Source organism: Sciurus vulgaris (genome assembly GCF_902686455.1).
Source record: "Sciurus vulgaris genome assembly, chromosome: 11".
Classification (NCBI taxonomy): domain Eukaryota; kingdom Metazoa; phylum Chordata; class Mammalia; order Rodentia; family Sciuridae; genus Sciurus; species Sciurus vulgaris.
The window spans coordinates 80,458,489-80,474,139 of NC_136472.1; the positions used below are offsets into that span (position 1 = coordinate 80,458,489).

Below are 15,651 nucleotides of genomic sequence, written 5' to 3' on the forward strand. Positions count from 1 at the left end.
TTTTTTCTAATAGCTTCCCATGATTATAGCAGCAAAGTCTGAAGTTAGTTTTATCCTTCAAAAGGGGATTGAGAGCACTGCAGGACTTTTCTCAAATAGAAAAGCCAGATTTGAAAAATTTTAAAAACAATAGGACATGTTTGCATACATATATGTAGGTATGTATCTCCCAACTATAGAGAACCATCCAGATGTCCATTTTTGGAAAATATCCAATGACGCAACTTTTATTAAACTTGGACACTGATGCCATCAAGAAATTAACAAATATATTTAAGTACTAAATGTGATTTTTTTTTTTTTAAAGATATTTTTCAAATTGTCAAATGATTTAATGCAGATGAACATATTTCTATTTTAAGTTACAGGGGAATCTGTAAGAATGCTCATTTGAAACATGGTTAACCTTTTTCCTTTGTTGGTTTTGATTGGATTAGATGGATACCATGAGATGTTAATATTCATACATGTAATAAATAGAATGATGAAGAAACTCGTGGTTTGTATTTCTTTATTTCTTGAGTGAGTTTTTGAAATGTGCTTTTTTTCTTACGTCTTTCTTTTGTCACTGTTTTTTTAAAACGTTAAGTGTGGTACCTGCTGAGCCAGGTACTCTGAGATAGAAGATTAATACCTTTTGCCATTTATTGGGAGGAGGTAGGTATATTAAAACACTGAAAGTTATTGTTTATTGAGGATTTACTATGTGGTAGGCACTAGCAGACTTTCTACATGTATTTTCTTTGATACTTAAAACTTATGTTACATGATAGATGCCATTTTCAGTTTATAGTTGAAATTCAGCTACCCACTTCAAAAGTCATACAAGAATTTGAATCTGCATTTGTCTTATTCCAGTATTAACACAATAAAAATAAAAGATATCACAAGATAAATGCTAAGATAGAAACAGGCATAACAAACTAGCTGGAGCTAGGTTAAGGAATACTTTACAAAGGTGGTAACGTGAGCCTCAAGGTCAACTGCAAGTGAAATCCACATTGATAGGAAGGATATCTTTGGAGAATAGAAGAAATGATTCAAATGGATCATGTGTTCTCAAAAATTGATTTTCATGACTAAAACCTGGTAAATTTGAATAGATTATGAACTTTCTTGGTCATGTAGTCACTATACATTTTAAAGTGATATCCTATCTACCCCCCTGAAGAATCATATGCTGCAGAGAGGTCCAGTAAGAAAATTTAAGTATTCACTGAAGAGTTATAAACATACGTGATAGTTGAACTTCCGTATACATGATTGCTGCAATGGAAGAATTTTTGGGGTCTGTGAATCCAAAAAATGTAGGCTAAATTTGTTACACATTTTTCTGGAGACACCACCCATAGATTTAATCAAATACAGGTATGAGATGTTCAAAAGGAAGGTGACATTCAAACCTATAAGCATACCAAGAGTATCCATGAAGAGGGGAGAAGAGGCCAAGGACAATTCCTTGGGAAATAAAAAGCTGGTGGGTGGCAAGATGAGAATTAATTGTGTTAAAGAAAGCAAACATCCATGTTTATAGCAGTTCAACTCATAATAGCCAAGCTATGGAAACAACCTAAGTGTCCTTCAACAGATGAAGGGGTAAAGAAAATGTGGTATACAATGGAATATTACTTAGCCTTGAAGAATGAAATGATAGTATTTGCTGGTAAATGGATGGAGCTGGAGAATATCATGCTAAGTGAAATAAGCCAATCCCCAAAAATAGGCTGAATGTTCTCTCTGATTTGTGGATGCTAACCCACAACGAGTGAAGTTGGAAAGGGGAAGAATAGAAGACCATTAGATTAGACAAAGGGAAAGGAAGGGGGAAGGGAGTGGGGAGGGGAACAGGAAAGACAATAGAATTAATTGGTCATAAATTTCCTAACCTTGTATTGTACACATGACCAGGGTAACTCCACATCATGTACAAACACAAGGGTGGGAACCTAAATAGAATAACTTATACTCTATGTATGTATATTCTGCCAAAATACATTCTACTGTCACTTAAAATTTTTTTTTGATTTAAAAAAAAAAAAAAGATTTAACATGGACTCCATCCTGAAGAATGTAAATATTCTAAATTACAAATTCAAAGGGGGAGGCAAAACAAATAAAAACAAAGATTCCAATTTGGAAAAAAAAAAAAAAAGAAAAATGAGGGAAAACTGGCAATTGGGAAAAAACAAAACAAAAACATCTTTAAGGAATGGTTTAGCCAACCAATTAAGTCACAAGTATGTGGTAAGATTGAGAAATATTCTCTTAACTACTGAGTATGGGGTTCCAAGACTAGGTCCAATGGGTAGTGTGGATGTGAGCTAATGCAATATGAGGGATTAACTTTGGAATGGAGGAAGGCCAGTGTTTTCTCTGAGATGGTCACTGGTAATTACTGTTAGAATTCAATTTCCTATTTTTCCTGACAGGAAGCCAGATGTGGGGTAGTAATCTAGGTCTGCTCCAAATTTGGCAGTCCATTAGAATCACTTACAGTGAAAGTTAAGAGTTTCCTCATCTCTGAAGTCTCTTTTAGTTGATTCTCATTCAAGGGTACCTCAAATTTTTCGGAAGCTCCACACTCAATCTAGAAATCAGAAACCTTAGATTTTGATGCCAAAAATCAGATGGAAAACTAACAGTCAACACAGCACCGGAAGCTAGAATTAGTAATCAACACTGAAAAGTGCACCCGGAAAGCTAAAGGAAGCTTCAGAAAAGAGGGACCATTACCTGGAATTAAGAGTTCAAGTTTGCAAAAGAATAAATAAAAAGGAATATTGTGTATCCCCCAAATGTAGACATTTAAGTTTATACCTACTTTACAATATTATCTGGGTCTTACTGTAATTTTTCTACTTAAAACTTCCAACTTTGATGATCTGGAAAATACAAAGCAGTAAGTAAGTCAGCTAAAAAGTTAAAAAACAAGCTTTGGGACGAAAAACATCAGGACTTGTTATATATTAAAAACTTAACAATTCTGTCTAACCCAAAATAGAGGTTTCTATATTCTAATTATGTTGGCTGGCTGGCCTTACAGACTAGTTAGCACCAAATAAGTATCCTGAAAATGGCGTATGAAAAATATTCAGGAAAACCCTAGGAGGCATTTAACCACCCCTGCAAGTAGAAAGATGCAGTTGACTAAAGAGGTAAATTGGAGACAGGAATAGAAAGTAAAGAGCTTTTGTCAAAGGCCTGAACTTCTGTGTAGCTGGAAGTTCTCTCTTAATCCTAAATGGGGTCAGCTCCCTGAGATAATGGGCACTTTGTTGGGCAGACGAGGACAAATAAGTAAGAACCAAAATGTATACACAGGGTACCTCAGTGAAGATTTGGGGGCGAGTGCCAAAGAGAACCAAGAATGCCTGGGAGTAAAAAAATGAGTACATGGGTATCAGGGTGGTGCACATCTGTAGTTTCAGCTATCCAGGAGAGGCTAAGGCAGGAGGATCACTTGAGCCCAGGAGTTCCTGGACAGCCTAGAGAACACAGTGAGACTGATCCATGGGGTGGGTGGGGGGATGGTTTAGAGTACACAAGCAGAAAGAGATTGTTACCAAAACCCAATTAACTTTTGTGCCTATAGCTGGCCCTGCTCCCTTCTGTGGAGCTAGGAAGCAAGAGCTGATCTATAGATCAGAGAGACAGGCTACTTATCACTTAACTTTGGAAAAGCTAGTGAAAGACATTTTTAATAACTGGAACCATAATCTCCTACTCAAAAACAAACTTCTATTCTCTGGGATGCTCAGATGTCCACTCCAGCATGAATTCTGAACCAAGTTTCAGTTGAGAAACTTCCTTTATTTTCTAGTACCAGGGATGGAACCCAGGGTGCTTAACCACTGAGCCAGAACATCAGCCCTTTTAATATTTTATTTAGTGCCTTGCTAAGTTTCTCAGTCTTACTTTGAACTCATGATCCTCCTGCCTTAGCCTCTGCTGGGATTATAGGTGTATGCTACCATGCCCAGCAAGTAACCTACTTTAAAGTCAGCTACTTACCTTGAAATCCAGTGCAAATCTCGTTTTTATATCTTATAAACTTTTATTAAAATTGCTCTCCTCAGTATGTCAATGAGTCTTTGCTAAAACTAGTGTGCTTTTCTTAGCCATTTTCTCTCTCTTGGCTTATTATTTCTTAAAACTATCTTCTTTGCTTTACATGTTTTTCTTTGCTTCTATTTTTACTTGGTAAGGATTTAAACTTTTTTTCTAAATCAAAAAGACAAGCATAAAAAAATGAAGTTTCCTTTCATACCCTCTCTTTACTTAGCGCATAACCAGAGTTAACAATATGGTATAGTTCCTTTCCAAACTTAAAATTCTTTTACAAAGTAATTTTAAAAAATTTAAATGGGATCAAATATATATTATTTTACATCTTTTTTCAGTTATCTTAATAATTCCATGCTAATTAATGCCTTTAGATTTGCATTTCTAACACTCTGTAATATTCTGTATTATAAATGTAGTAAAATTTATTCATTCTTTTACTGATAGATATTCAAGTTATTTTTCTAATAATTACAAAGTTGTAATGACTATCACAGGATACATATATGAACACGTTATTTTGAAGACTTTACAATTAGACAGTTGCTGATTCACAGGTAATGTATATTTAAACTTTTGAGTTACAGTTGTTAGGGTTATGCTGGCTTCATAGTTGGGAAGCAGTCCATCCTTCTTTATGTTCCTAGTGACTTTTGTCAAAGATAAGACTATTTCAGGACATTCATTTATGATTATCAGTTAAGGTTTTCTACCTTTTGAGCTAATGTTTTTGAAATTTACATTTTGTAGAAAACTTCAATTTTCAAGATTATTAATATAAGCTACAAAAAGCAGTCCATTCCTGGTTTTCAAAGCCTCCTTCATATCTGTAATATGTTCCCTTTGTTTCCAATATTGTTTTCTCTCCTTTTTGAATTTTATCTATTTCTTGTTCTTTTCAAATATTGGGTATTATGATCAATGTTGCATATTTCATTCTTGCTTATTTTTTGACTGGACCTGGGGCACTAATCACTGTGCTATATCCCTAGCCATTTAAAAAAATTTTTTTTTTGAGACAGGGTCTCACTAAGTTGTTGAGGCTGGCTTTGAATTTGCAATCTTTCAGCTTCAGTCTCCTGAGCTGCTGGGATTACAGGTGTGCGCCATCATGATTGGCTCATTCTTTTATTTTTAATTCCTTGTAAGTTTAGTTTTAGGGTTTTTTTTTTTTTTTTTTTTTTTTTTTTTTGCGGCACTGGGGATCAAATTCAGGGCCTTGCGCTTGCGAGGCAAGCACTCTACCAGCTGAGCTATTTCCCCAGCCCAGTTTTAGGGATTTTTAACTTTTCTGTTTCTCTACTTGTTTCTGCTTCCTGTTCTGATCCTTCTTGGTAAGTGTGTACCCTTTAAAGATTTGTCATGTGTTGCCTCATTCCCTCAGTGAGTTTATCCACGCTATATAGCATAGCAAAAAATAAAGCCTTTACCATTATTATACAAGTGGCTACAAGCACTATATTAATTTGGAGTCAGTCATAGTAGGTTCCAACTCCCCAACTCTTAGTTATGTGATCTTGGCCAATCTCAACTGTTTGTTCATCTGTAAAAATAAAATAACAAGAAAGATTAGGTTTAAAGTATTTGCAAACATTTAGCACAAACTGCTCCTATTTATAACTAATAAATGTGATAGATTAATGGCCTCAGTTCTCCATTTCTAAAATCAGATTGGAATGACTAATCCCAAACTCCCTTTCAATAATGAAAAACTTTATTTTCAAACTTTTATCTGTTCATCCACCTGACAATCAACCTTTTAAGCCACTCTACTCATCCACACAACAGCTTCCAACTAAGCCCCTTCCTTGAAGTAAATATTCTAGATGTTAGGAATGCCAAGACGAATAAGGTATAGTCCCTAACTTCCAGAAGTTCAGAACCCCTGGAGATGGGAGAGAGAATCAACTGTTAAATAAGTAATTATAATACAATGTAATAAGTGATCTACTACAGGCTGTGAGAATTCAGACTCTGAGGGTATGTGCAGCAAGACTGTAGGACCTAGGTTGGAATCATCATTCAGATATTCTTATTAGCTGTATATCCTTAGGCAATAAACTTTTGTGCCTTTTTTTTTAATCTGTAAAAAGGAATAATATCTATTTTGGAAGGCTGAAATATGAATTAGATAAGAAAACCAATATATAGCACTCAGTATAGTGGTGGACTGATTGTTTGAACTCAATAAATGGCAATTATTATTAATTACAAAATGCTGTGTTTAAGAAAGGCAATTTACTGTACCTCAAAAGAAAAGAGTAGGGTATGCAGAATTTCCCAAATGTATTCTCCAGACAAAAGTGAAGGGTGGGATGATGGGGTTAGAGGGGGCAGGTTGGTTGTGGGTAAAAGTAACAGCACAGCACATATATGAAAAAGTATGTTTCCTGAAGGGAGAAGATATGTGTGGCAAGGCATTAATGGTGGAAAAAACAGCTGGGAAGAGAAGCAAGGTGGGTGATGCCCCTGGAGGGCAGAAAATTCTTACTATTTTCAGCTGCTAGCACAAAACCTGATCCATAAATTTATAACAAATAGTGAATGGAAGCATATGTGTTAAGCAATGGAGTTGGAAAGACTTTAGCCATATTGTTGAATCTAAACATGTTACTGCGAAAGAAATCTCGATTTGAAGTTAGAAGACCTGGAGCAGTCTTTTGACGAATGAATGACCTGTGTTTTTATACCGGCTTTACAACTTACCTGCTGTTTGACGTTAGCAAATTACTGATATTAATAATGAGTCTCGACCTGTAAAATGGGGATTAACTCCTAGCAAGATAAAGAGCCTCACACTAGTAGGCACTCAATAATGCCAGTGGTTGGAGCTGCTAAAATTCTCTTTTAGGCCTTCTTCTATATTTGTGAAATGACAGGATAAGAACAGATTTTCTTCCAACCGGCACTGAAAAAGTACATCAGGTTTGCCAAGGACGAAAAGGCCCCGCCCGGCCCGCGCCACACAGGTCACCTACACAGACTGCGGTCCTAGGGCCTCCACTTGGGTCGCTGAGCGATGGAGGGAGAGATCGATGACAGCTTGTTTCCAAGTCAAACCTCGGGCTTCGATAGGCTCTTGTTGGACGGATCAAAAAAAATCTCACCGAATACTGGTCCATACCAGCTTCCCACCGCTCCAGAAGCAAAGCCTTGAAAAAGGTGAAAGGAAGGAAGTGGGAAGTGACGAAAGCAATGAGAAACCGGAAATTACCGCACCGCGCCGGAAGTTTACCGGTTTCCAAGGCTACGGCTCCGCCACCATTCCCTCCAGGTGGCCGGAGTCGGGACGCTGGAAAGCGACTCGGAGGAAAGGGTTTCCGCCGATGGCGGCCGCCGCCACAGCGACTCGCGGGGAGTAGTAAATGAAGACGGCGGCCGCCGTACTTGCCATCATGCGTGGAAGGTAAACGGCCGACACGGTCATCGCGGCGCCCATTCCAGGGGAAGAGTTGCCGAAGACCAGGGACTTTGTCTCATCGACAACAGGGAGAGAAAACGTGAAGAAGGCGACAACCGCTTCAGGGTCTCCACGGGAAGAGCGGGTGAAGACGTCGGCTTCTCCCGCAGGGACTCGCGGAGAGTCGTTGCCGACGTAGGCCACCACCGCTGTGTCTTTCGGGAGAGAGTCAAGGGAGATGGTGGCCACCGTCACAGCGGCTCTTGGGTGAAAGTGAGGGGAGACCGGGGCTTCCGCAGCAGCGACTTGAGTTCAAGTGAAGCCGGCGGCCCGCAAACTAGCGACTCTGGTGGAACAGTCAGAGAAGACCACAGCCGCCCCCTCAGCGGCGCTTGGGAGGGAGGGAGTGTGGATGGTAGCCCCTGCCCCAGTAGTTCTTGGGACGGAGTAAGCGAAGACCGCGGCTACGCTGCCAGCGACTCCTCGGGGGTGAGCGTTAACGAAAACGCCAACCGCCGCCTCAGTGGCTTCTGGGAGAGAGAAAGTGAAGACGGAGGTCCCCGTGGTAGGGATTCTTGGGAGAGAGCAAGCAGGGAAGACTCTGGCTACCGTCCAAGCGACGACGACGAAGACGGCTGCTACCGCTGCAGTGGCTCATGGGTGAGCGCAAGTGAAGACCGCCGCAGCAGCAGGGGTCTGGAGTCAACTCCTCCCGAGAGTCCGAATCCCAGGGCGAGGGGTTGCACCATGCCTGGGGTGGCCAAGTCGAGCCCCGCCCCTTCCTCTGGGGAGACTGCAAACTCGTGTGAGTCAGACTATTTTGTTTGCCCTTGACTGCCGCTCTTCTTTTCACACACTGGCCCACAGCAACCCCAGCCCTTGCTGGCATTTTCCGTTTTCAGTTGTCACTCCTCCTTTCCCCTTCTTTATTTTCCATTGATTTCCAAAATATTCACCTGTCCTCCATCCACCCTCATTTTCCCCTTTATTTTCATCCTCATCATTCCTCAGAAACTTCTTGCTCAGATTGACATTTATACTATGTTGCAGAGAGTTGGTAGAAGATGTGATTCTAGTACAAAATATGATTCTAACCTTACCAAATTAACATTCTACTGGGTATGGTGGCATATGTCTGTAGTCCCGGCTACTTGAGAGACTGGGACAGGAGGATATCTGATGAATCAGCTTGCGCAACATAATGAGAACCTATCAAAAAATAATAAAAGAAGAAAAGAAATTAACATTCCGATTATGAATATATCAGTACGTTTGTTTAGATTAGTTGTTTTCAGAATAACTTTTCAGGAATTGTACTTTTTTTTGGTTATTTTGTTTAGGGTATGCTTGGATTGAACTATGTGCTCCTTCCTCCTTCGGTAACTGTCTCTTCATGCTTAGATAACTTTTATTGCCTCTGGTTCACAATGTGCATTAAAGTATTTCACAGAACAGTAAGCCTGACAATGCTCTTGATGTTTAATAGATTAAGTTATAGAATATAAACCACTAGAGTGTATGCACTAAAAATTGTGACTGGTCATTTCTATCTTATTATAAGACAACTGAATTAGATAAGAAAAAAATGGATAAAATATATCTGTGTATGTGTGTACTGGGGATTGAACCAGGACCTCACCTATACTAGGCAAGTGCTGTACTTCTGAGTGACATTCCCAGTCCTGGGAGTCTGTTTTAAAGAAGACACTTGAGTATATTTCAAAATGGCTGTGTTCCCTTTCCCCATGCCAAAGATGTGAGGAGATTTTTCTTGACTTTTTACAGTAATATCCTGATGGGGCTTTTGAAGGTAAAATATATGAAAATGTAGGGGCTCCCTAAGACTGGAGTCCCCCCAAGTTTCACACTTTTAGGCTAGTCATACTCTGCCTGAGCAAGTCATCAGAATTACTGTTCAAGTGCTTCTACCAGTGTATGTCTCTAGCAGCTTCTGTTCCAGGTAAGTTGAGCTCAACTATATTTCTCTGTATTTAACTTTCTCCCCAGGTTTACAATGGCAGTTTGCCCTGAAGCCTCATTTCTCTTATGGACCCAAAGAAAGTTGTTTACTCTCAGTGTATTCAGTTTTTTTTTTCTCTACAAGAATATGAGTGTCAACCTTTATGCTCTTTACATGTCAAAGCTAGAGCCAAAGTGTCATGAAAATGTTAATCACAAATATCTTTGCAGTAAATTTTTTAGAAAGCTGAAATGATTCATAGTTCTATAATAAGTCTCAACCAATTTGATTTTTCAATAGGTGCCAGGAAGAAGGTACATTTTGGTAGCATACATGATGCAGTACGAGCTGGAGATGTAAAGCAACTTTCAGAAATAGTGCAACGTGGAGCCAGCATTAATGAAGTTGATGTTCTCCATAAATTTACCCCTTTGCATTGGGCAGCACATTCTGGAAGCTTGGAGGTAAGAAGCTATACATATTATAAGGTAAGTTTACACCTATAGCAGTTTTGTAAATTTAGCAGACAGGGATGAGACCTTATGGTAGGCACTGCAAGTATTTTCCTTTTCAATTCAGTCTGACATTTGGGTATTCGATTATACTAGGACTTTATAACAAATTATCCCAAAACTTAGGGTTATAAAATAACTGTTCATACTCATTAGTGAACCAAGAATTTGGATTCCAGGGACACTTTATCTTTTTTTCATAACATCTGTGACTTTAGCTGGAATATTTAAGTCTGGAACTAGGCTTTTCTGAAGGTTTGTTCACTCAGATGCTAGTGGTTATTCTGGCCTAGATGGGGTATTTTAATGCGGGCCTTCCTGTGAGGTCTTGCCACATGGGCTAGTTTGTGCTTTGGGTTCCAAAGGTAAGCATAGAGGTTAACATCATGAATACCTATCACAACATTTTTGCTGTAGTTGGTTCAGATTTTTAGAAGAGAGGTAGAATATTGTGGATACATTTAAAGTCTCTGAGCATTCTTCTCAGTTGTCATTCCTTCCAATTCCAGAGATAAATGTTATACAGATATTGATGTTTATTAGTTCTTTATATAAATGACATTACATTGTGTGTATAATTATTCAGTTTGTTTTGTTTGTTCAACAATGTATTTTTGAGTTTTGTGGTGCTGGGGATTGAACCCAGGGCCTGTGCTTTCGAGGTAAGCTCTCTACCAATCAAGCCCCAGCCCTGTTTTTGAATTTTAACCATGTAGTTACATACATATATTCTCATGCATTTCTTTTAGCCATGTTGTAAGTCTGTTCTTTGACCGATATCAGAATTTATCCATATTTCTATTGTTAGGTATTTAGTTGGTTTCAATTTCTAGTTTGTACAAACAATGCTTAGTGAACATTTTTATGCAAACCTTTTTATTCTTTAAATGGTGTACAAGGCCAACTAGAATTTTTCTTATGATTCAATGTTGTGTGTTTATGTGTGTGTGTGTGTTTGGGGGAGTATTTTAACTACTACATTTTCCCAGTCTGTAGGCCACAATAGGTTTATTCACAATGTTGGTTTTCTTTTTCATCACTAATATAATGCACATAGACTGCTTTTTATAACTATGACTGTTCTTTGTAGTTTCTTCTTTGTTTGGACTTCTCTGCTTCACATAACCAAATTGGGCCCAGAGAATCTCTATCAGTTTTTGTGTCTCAATTGAATTAAACAAGGAATTTTCACTTTGGCCTGTTGGTGGATCCCTCTCACATGGGAGAAATCCCATGTGTCATGTGACCCTGAGTGTTTTCTTTGTTGTTTCCTCCCTTATCCCTGTTTGATCTGTACTGTGGCAGTTTTCATCATTTGTGTTTTGGGTTATAGATTTCTCCTAGTTTCATCAAAATTGGGATTATCAAAATGCTAACAACATCTACCTTATTATTTGTTAACATGATTATTTTCCTAAATTAGTGTCTTCATTGGCTGCTGTGGCATGGAGCTGATATCATGCAAATAACCACAAGAGGTTGGACAGCAGCTCACATAGCAGCAATCAGAGGTCAAGATGCTTGTATGCAGGTAATAATATTTTGGTTACTTTTTAAAAATTCAATGAGTTCAATTAGTTTAGCTTAGTTCTGTTGGTCTATTGCTATTATTCTAAATATTTTATCCAACAAACATAGTTATGTATTCTAAATTAGAACAGTGGATTCCACAACTCAGTATTTTGATACCAACTGTTCACTTAAACAAAGATCAGAGATCCTTTCATCTCTAAAGTAGTTGACTGCTTGGGTTGTTTTGAGGGATGTTACGTCATGCCCAGATTATCTCCTTAAGTTTGCTGCTGTAGTATGAATGTGCTCCCCCGCCACAATAAATATGTTGAAGTAACCCTCAAGGTGATGATATTAGAAAGTGGGTCATTTTTGGAGGTTATTAGATTGTGAGGGATCTGGCCTCATCATTGGGATTAATACCCAAAGAGCTAGGTAAAAATAAAAAGTCGCTATTTATGTGGAAAAGTCCCTCACCAGGCACACAATCTGTTAACACCTTGATCTGGGTCTTCCTAGCACTCAGAACTCTGTGAAATAAATTCTGTGTTTGCAAATTACCCAGTTTGTAGTATTTTCTTATAGTAGCCTGAACAGACTAAGATACTTGCCATGCTTGAATCTTACTTAATGTATTTCATGGCCAGGGTAACTTATTAATATGTGGTAGAATCTAGTTTATTAGAGTAACTAAGTTTAATCAATGTAGTAAAATAGACTGGTATCTGGAGATATGTAGAGTCATATAAATAAATATTTTCTTCCTGTAGAACTCCTGAGATTATATTTGAAATGACAAGAGCTCTACTCATTGAATTACAAAACAAAGTCTTTGATTAAAGTTCTGATGAAAAGTATAGATGAGAAGAATTGTATAATTTAGAAGGTAGAGGAATTATAAACAGAAATAATGTCAGCTAAGCCAAAAAGAATAGGTTGATCTTAGGGTGGGGCATCTAGCTTAGTGGCAGTGTGCTTGCCAAGCAAGTGTAAGCCCCTGGGTTCAATAAAAGAATAGGCTGATTTTAAAGAGGAGAATAGTATGAAGCACTGTAGGCAGGGAGTCTATTAGAAGCAAATACAAACAATTATTTATTGAAGATTAATATTAACTCTGAATGCATCATTTCATTTAACAAAACAGTTCTGTTTTGTTCATAGTCTTTTTTATAGACTATGAACAGATTCAGTGTTAAGTATGTTACCTAAGCAAGTGGCAGAGCTGCTGTTTGAGCCTAGACTTGTCCTAGATACCCTATATTGTATTTCTAGTGTGAATTGTAAAATTGAGATGTATTCTTTGAATATGGGTAGTTTGTGATGTGGACTGTTATGAACATACATACACACTATATCTGTACACATTGATATGTGTGTGTGTATATCTACACATGCTTACACACATATATGTACAGATACATCTAGTACTTGGACATTAATAGGAGAATAAGGTAATAAATCGGCATTCAGAAAATTATTCAAGCAAAATGTGTCTGGTTTTACCAGGGATGAAGAGTTCAAAGGCAAGAAACCACATATATACATATACATATATATATGTATATATAGATATAGATATATGTATAAATAGATACATATATATATATGTATGTATAAATAGATATAGATATATAGACTGATATGTTTTTGGTACTGGGGATTGAACCCAGGGGGCTTAATCACTAAGCTACATCCTCACAGCCCTTTTTTTGTATTTTATTTAGGTGCAGGATCTCACCTTAATGTATTAATGTAATAATGCTTAGGGCCTTGCTAAGTTGCTGAGGCTGGCTTTGAACTCACCATCCTTCTGTCTCAGCCTCCTGAGCCACTGGTATTATAGGTGTGTGCCACCATGCCCAACTTTAAATATTTTTGCTGTAATCACTAACCAAAGAGAGTGAAATTAGGTGGTGGTGGAGGGAAAAAAAGAAAAGTCAAGGCATCTTGCAAAGCAGGCATTAACAGAGTATAGTGAGAATTTAAGTCCTAATGACAGATAATTATAACACAGTGGATAGGGAAATTTGAAAGGCAAAGAAGATGTTGAGTTCAGTTTGTCACATGTTGATTTTAAGGTGTCTAGAGACTGTCTAGGTAGGTAGAGAAAGTCTAGGCAGTTAGAAAGGGTGCTGAAGACAAAAGACTTCAGGAATAATAACGAATAGAGAAGAGTTTAGAGTGTTAAGGAATGTTGAATGTTGACAAATGTTAGTAGTAGGCAAGGGAGAAAACAGACATGAATAAAGACTTGAGATTAAAGATCAGAAGATAGGAGAGCCAGAATGAATTAGAGCTGTGGAAGTGAAGGAAGAAATTTATTTTAAAAAGTTAGGAGGCAGGAGCATCACGAGTTCAAAGCCACCCTCAGCAAAAGTGAGGTGCTAAGCAATCAGTGAGACCTTATCTCTAAACAAAATACAAAATAGGGCTGGGGATGTGGCTCAGTAGTCAAGGGCCCCTGAGTTCAATTCATGGTATCCCCCCTCAAAAAAAAAAAAAAAAAAAAAAAAAAAGAAAAAAGAAAAAAAAAAAAAAAGAAAGAAAGAAAGAAAAGAAAGTTAGGCCGAATATCAGTTACAGGAAAAAGCTAGGGTATAAAGTTAAAGAAATGCCATTGAACTCATTATAGGGGGAAGCTGGTTATATTTCTATGCAAGAGTAGGAAAGGCACTCAGTTTGCAGGTGAATTTGAAGTTGAGGCATTGAAGTATTAATTTGAGAAATGGGCAGTGAAAGATAAAACACAGTAATAACTTCTGGGGACATTAGGATCAAAGCATATTTTTCTTTCTCCAAGCTTTAGATCAAGTCATTCTCTATGCTTTCATTATCCTTCTCTTCTTCAAAATGATCAGTTCCTTCTCAGAGCTTTGGTGGTGCTTTGTTCTGATCAAGGGGTATTTTTTATATAGTTGATTATCTTTGTCTCTACATATGTCTTAACTCCCTAAGTTAAGAAGTCTTCATATTCTTTATGAGTTCTAAAATATAGTAAGCACTCACTATATCATTTATGGTAATTATTGACTACTTAATAAGAATAAGATAAAATCATGGAAATTATTTTTTCTGAAACCCTTGATAGGTATTAAGACTGAGTAATCCTTTGCTGAGATAGTGGTAAATATAGACTGGCTTAAAAAAATAAAAAGGCTGAGGGAGAAAAAGAACTAAAAATATATGAACTATTGGCTGGGGGTATAACTCAGTGGTAAAGTGCATGCTTAGCATACACAAGGCCCAGGATTCAATCCTTAATCCTCAAGAAAAAAAAAATTAACTAATAGTTCTTTAAAAAACAAACAAACTTTTTTTCAATCAGTTTTACGTTCAGCAAATTGAGTAGAAGGTACAAAGTTTCTTATTGATTAATTGATTTCACAGTGGATGAATAAATAATAGTGACATTTCATAACCATCCAAAGTTCATAGTTTGCCTTGAGGTTCACTCTTTGTATTTTACATTCTGTGGTTTGGATAAATGTGTAACGATATAGCCACTATTATGGTATCATTCAGAATAATTTCTCTACCCTAAAAATCATCTGTGCTGCTCTTATTTGTCCTTCCCTTTCCCCTAACCCCTAGCAACAATGAGTCTTTATGACCTCCATGATTTTGCCTTTTCCAAAATGTCATATACTTAGAATCAAATACTATGTAGCCTTTCCAGACTGCCTTCATTCACTTGATAGTATGTATTTTGGTTTCCTCCATGTCTTTTCACTGCTTGATAGCTCCTTTCATTTTAGCACTGAGTAACATTCTGATTGTCTGGATGTACTACCATCTATCTATTCGCTGAAGGATATGTTGTTTTTTTCCAAGTTTTGGCAATTATGAGTAAAACTGCTATAAAGATCCATGTGCAGATTTTTGTGTAGATGCAAGTTTTTAGTTCTTTTGGGTAAATCCCAAGGTGTGTGATTGCTGGACTGTCATACGACTGTGTTTAGTTTTGTAAGAAACTGCCTGTTTCCACAGTGGCTGTACCATTTTGCATTTGAAATCTGTGGTAAATACCAACACTTGGTATTTTCAATGTTCTAAATTTTGGTGGTTCTCATAGGTAGGTAGTAGTATCTTCTTGTTTTAATTTGCATTTCTGTATATTTGATGTGGCATATCTTTACATATACTTATTGGCCACCCATATATATTCTTTAGTAATGTGTCTGTTCAGGTCTTCTGAACTTTGTTTG

General features: G+C 37.4%; 1 protein-coding gene and 1 long non-coding RNA gene across 2 annotated transcripts in view; one reads left to right on the forward strand and one right to left on the reverse strand.

Annotated features, from left to right (window-relative positions):
- Positions 1 to 219: 219 nt before the first annotated feature.
- On the reverse strand, positions 220 to 7,229 carry LOC306640679. The gene is made up of 2 exons (XR_013757857.1): positions 7,041 to 7,229; positions 220 to 5,605 (listed from the first exon to the last, which is right to left on the reverse strand). It is a non-coding gene; the product is annotated as an uncharacterized lncRNA (long non-coding RNA).
- An 82-nt stretch (positions 7,230 to 7,311) lies between these two features.
- LOC306640875 (ankyrin repeat domain-containing protein 42-like) overlaps positions 7,312 to 15,651 on the forward strand; it is a 75,022-nt gene continuing 66,682 nt past the window's right edge. The window contains exons 1-3 of the mRNA XM_079105587.1: positions 7,312 to 8,267; positions 9,723 to 9,886; positions 11,358 to 11,465. Of these exons, the coding sequence (XP_078961713.1) occupies positions 8,210 to 8,267; positions 9,723 to 9,886; positions 11,358 to 11,465 (330 nt within the window). The 5' untranslated portion in view covers positions 7,312 to 8,209. The remainder of the gene's footprint in view (positions 8,268 to 9,722; positions 9,887 to 11,357; positions 11,466 to 15,651) is intronic.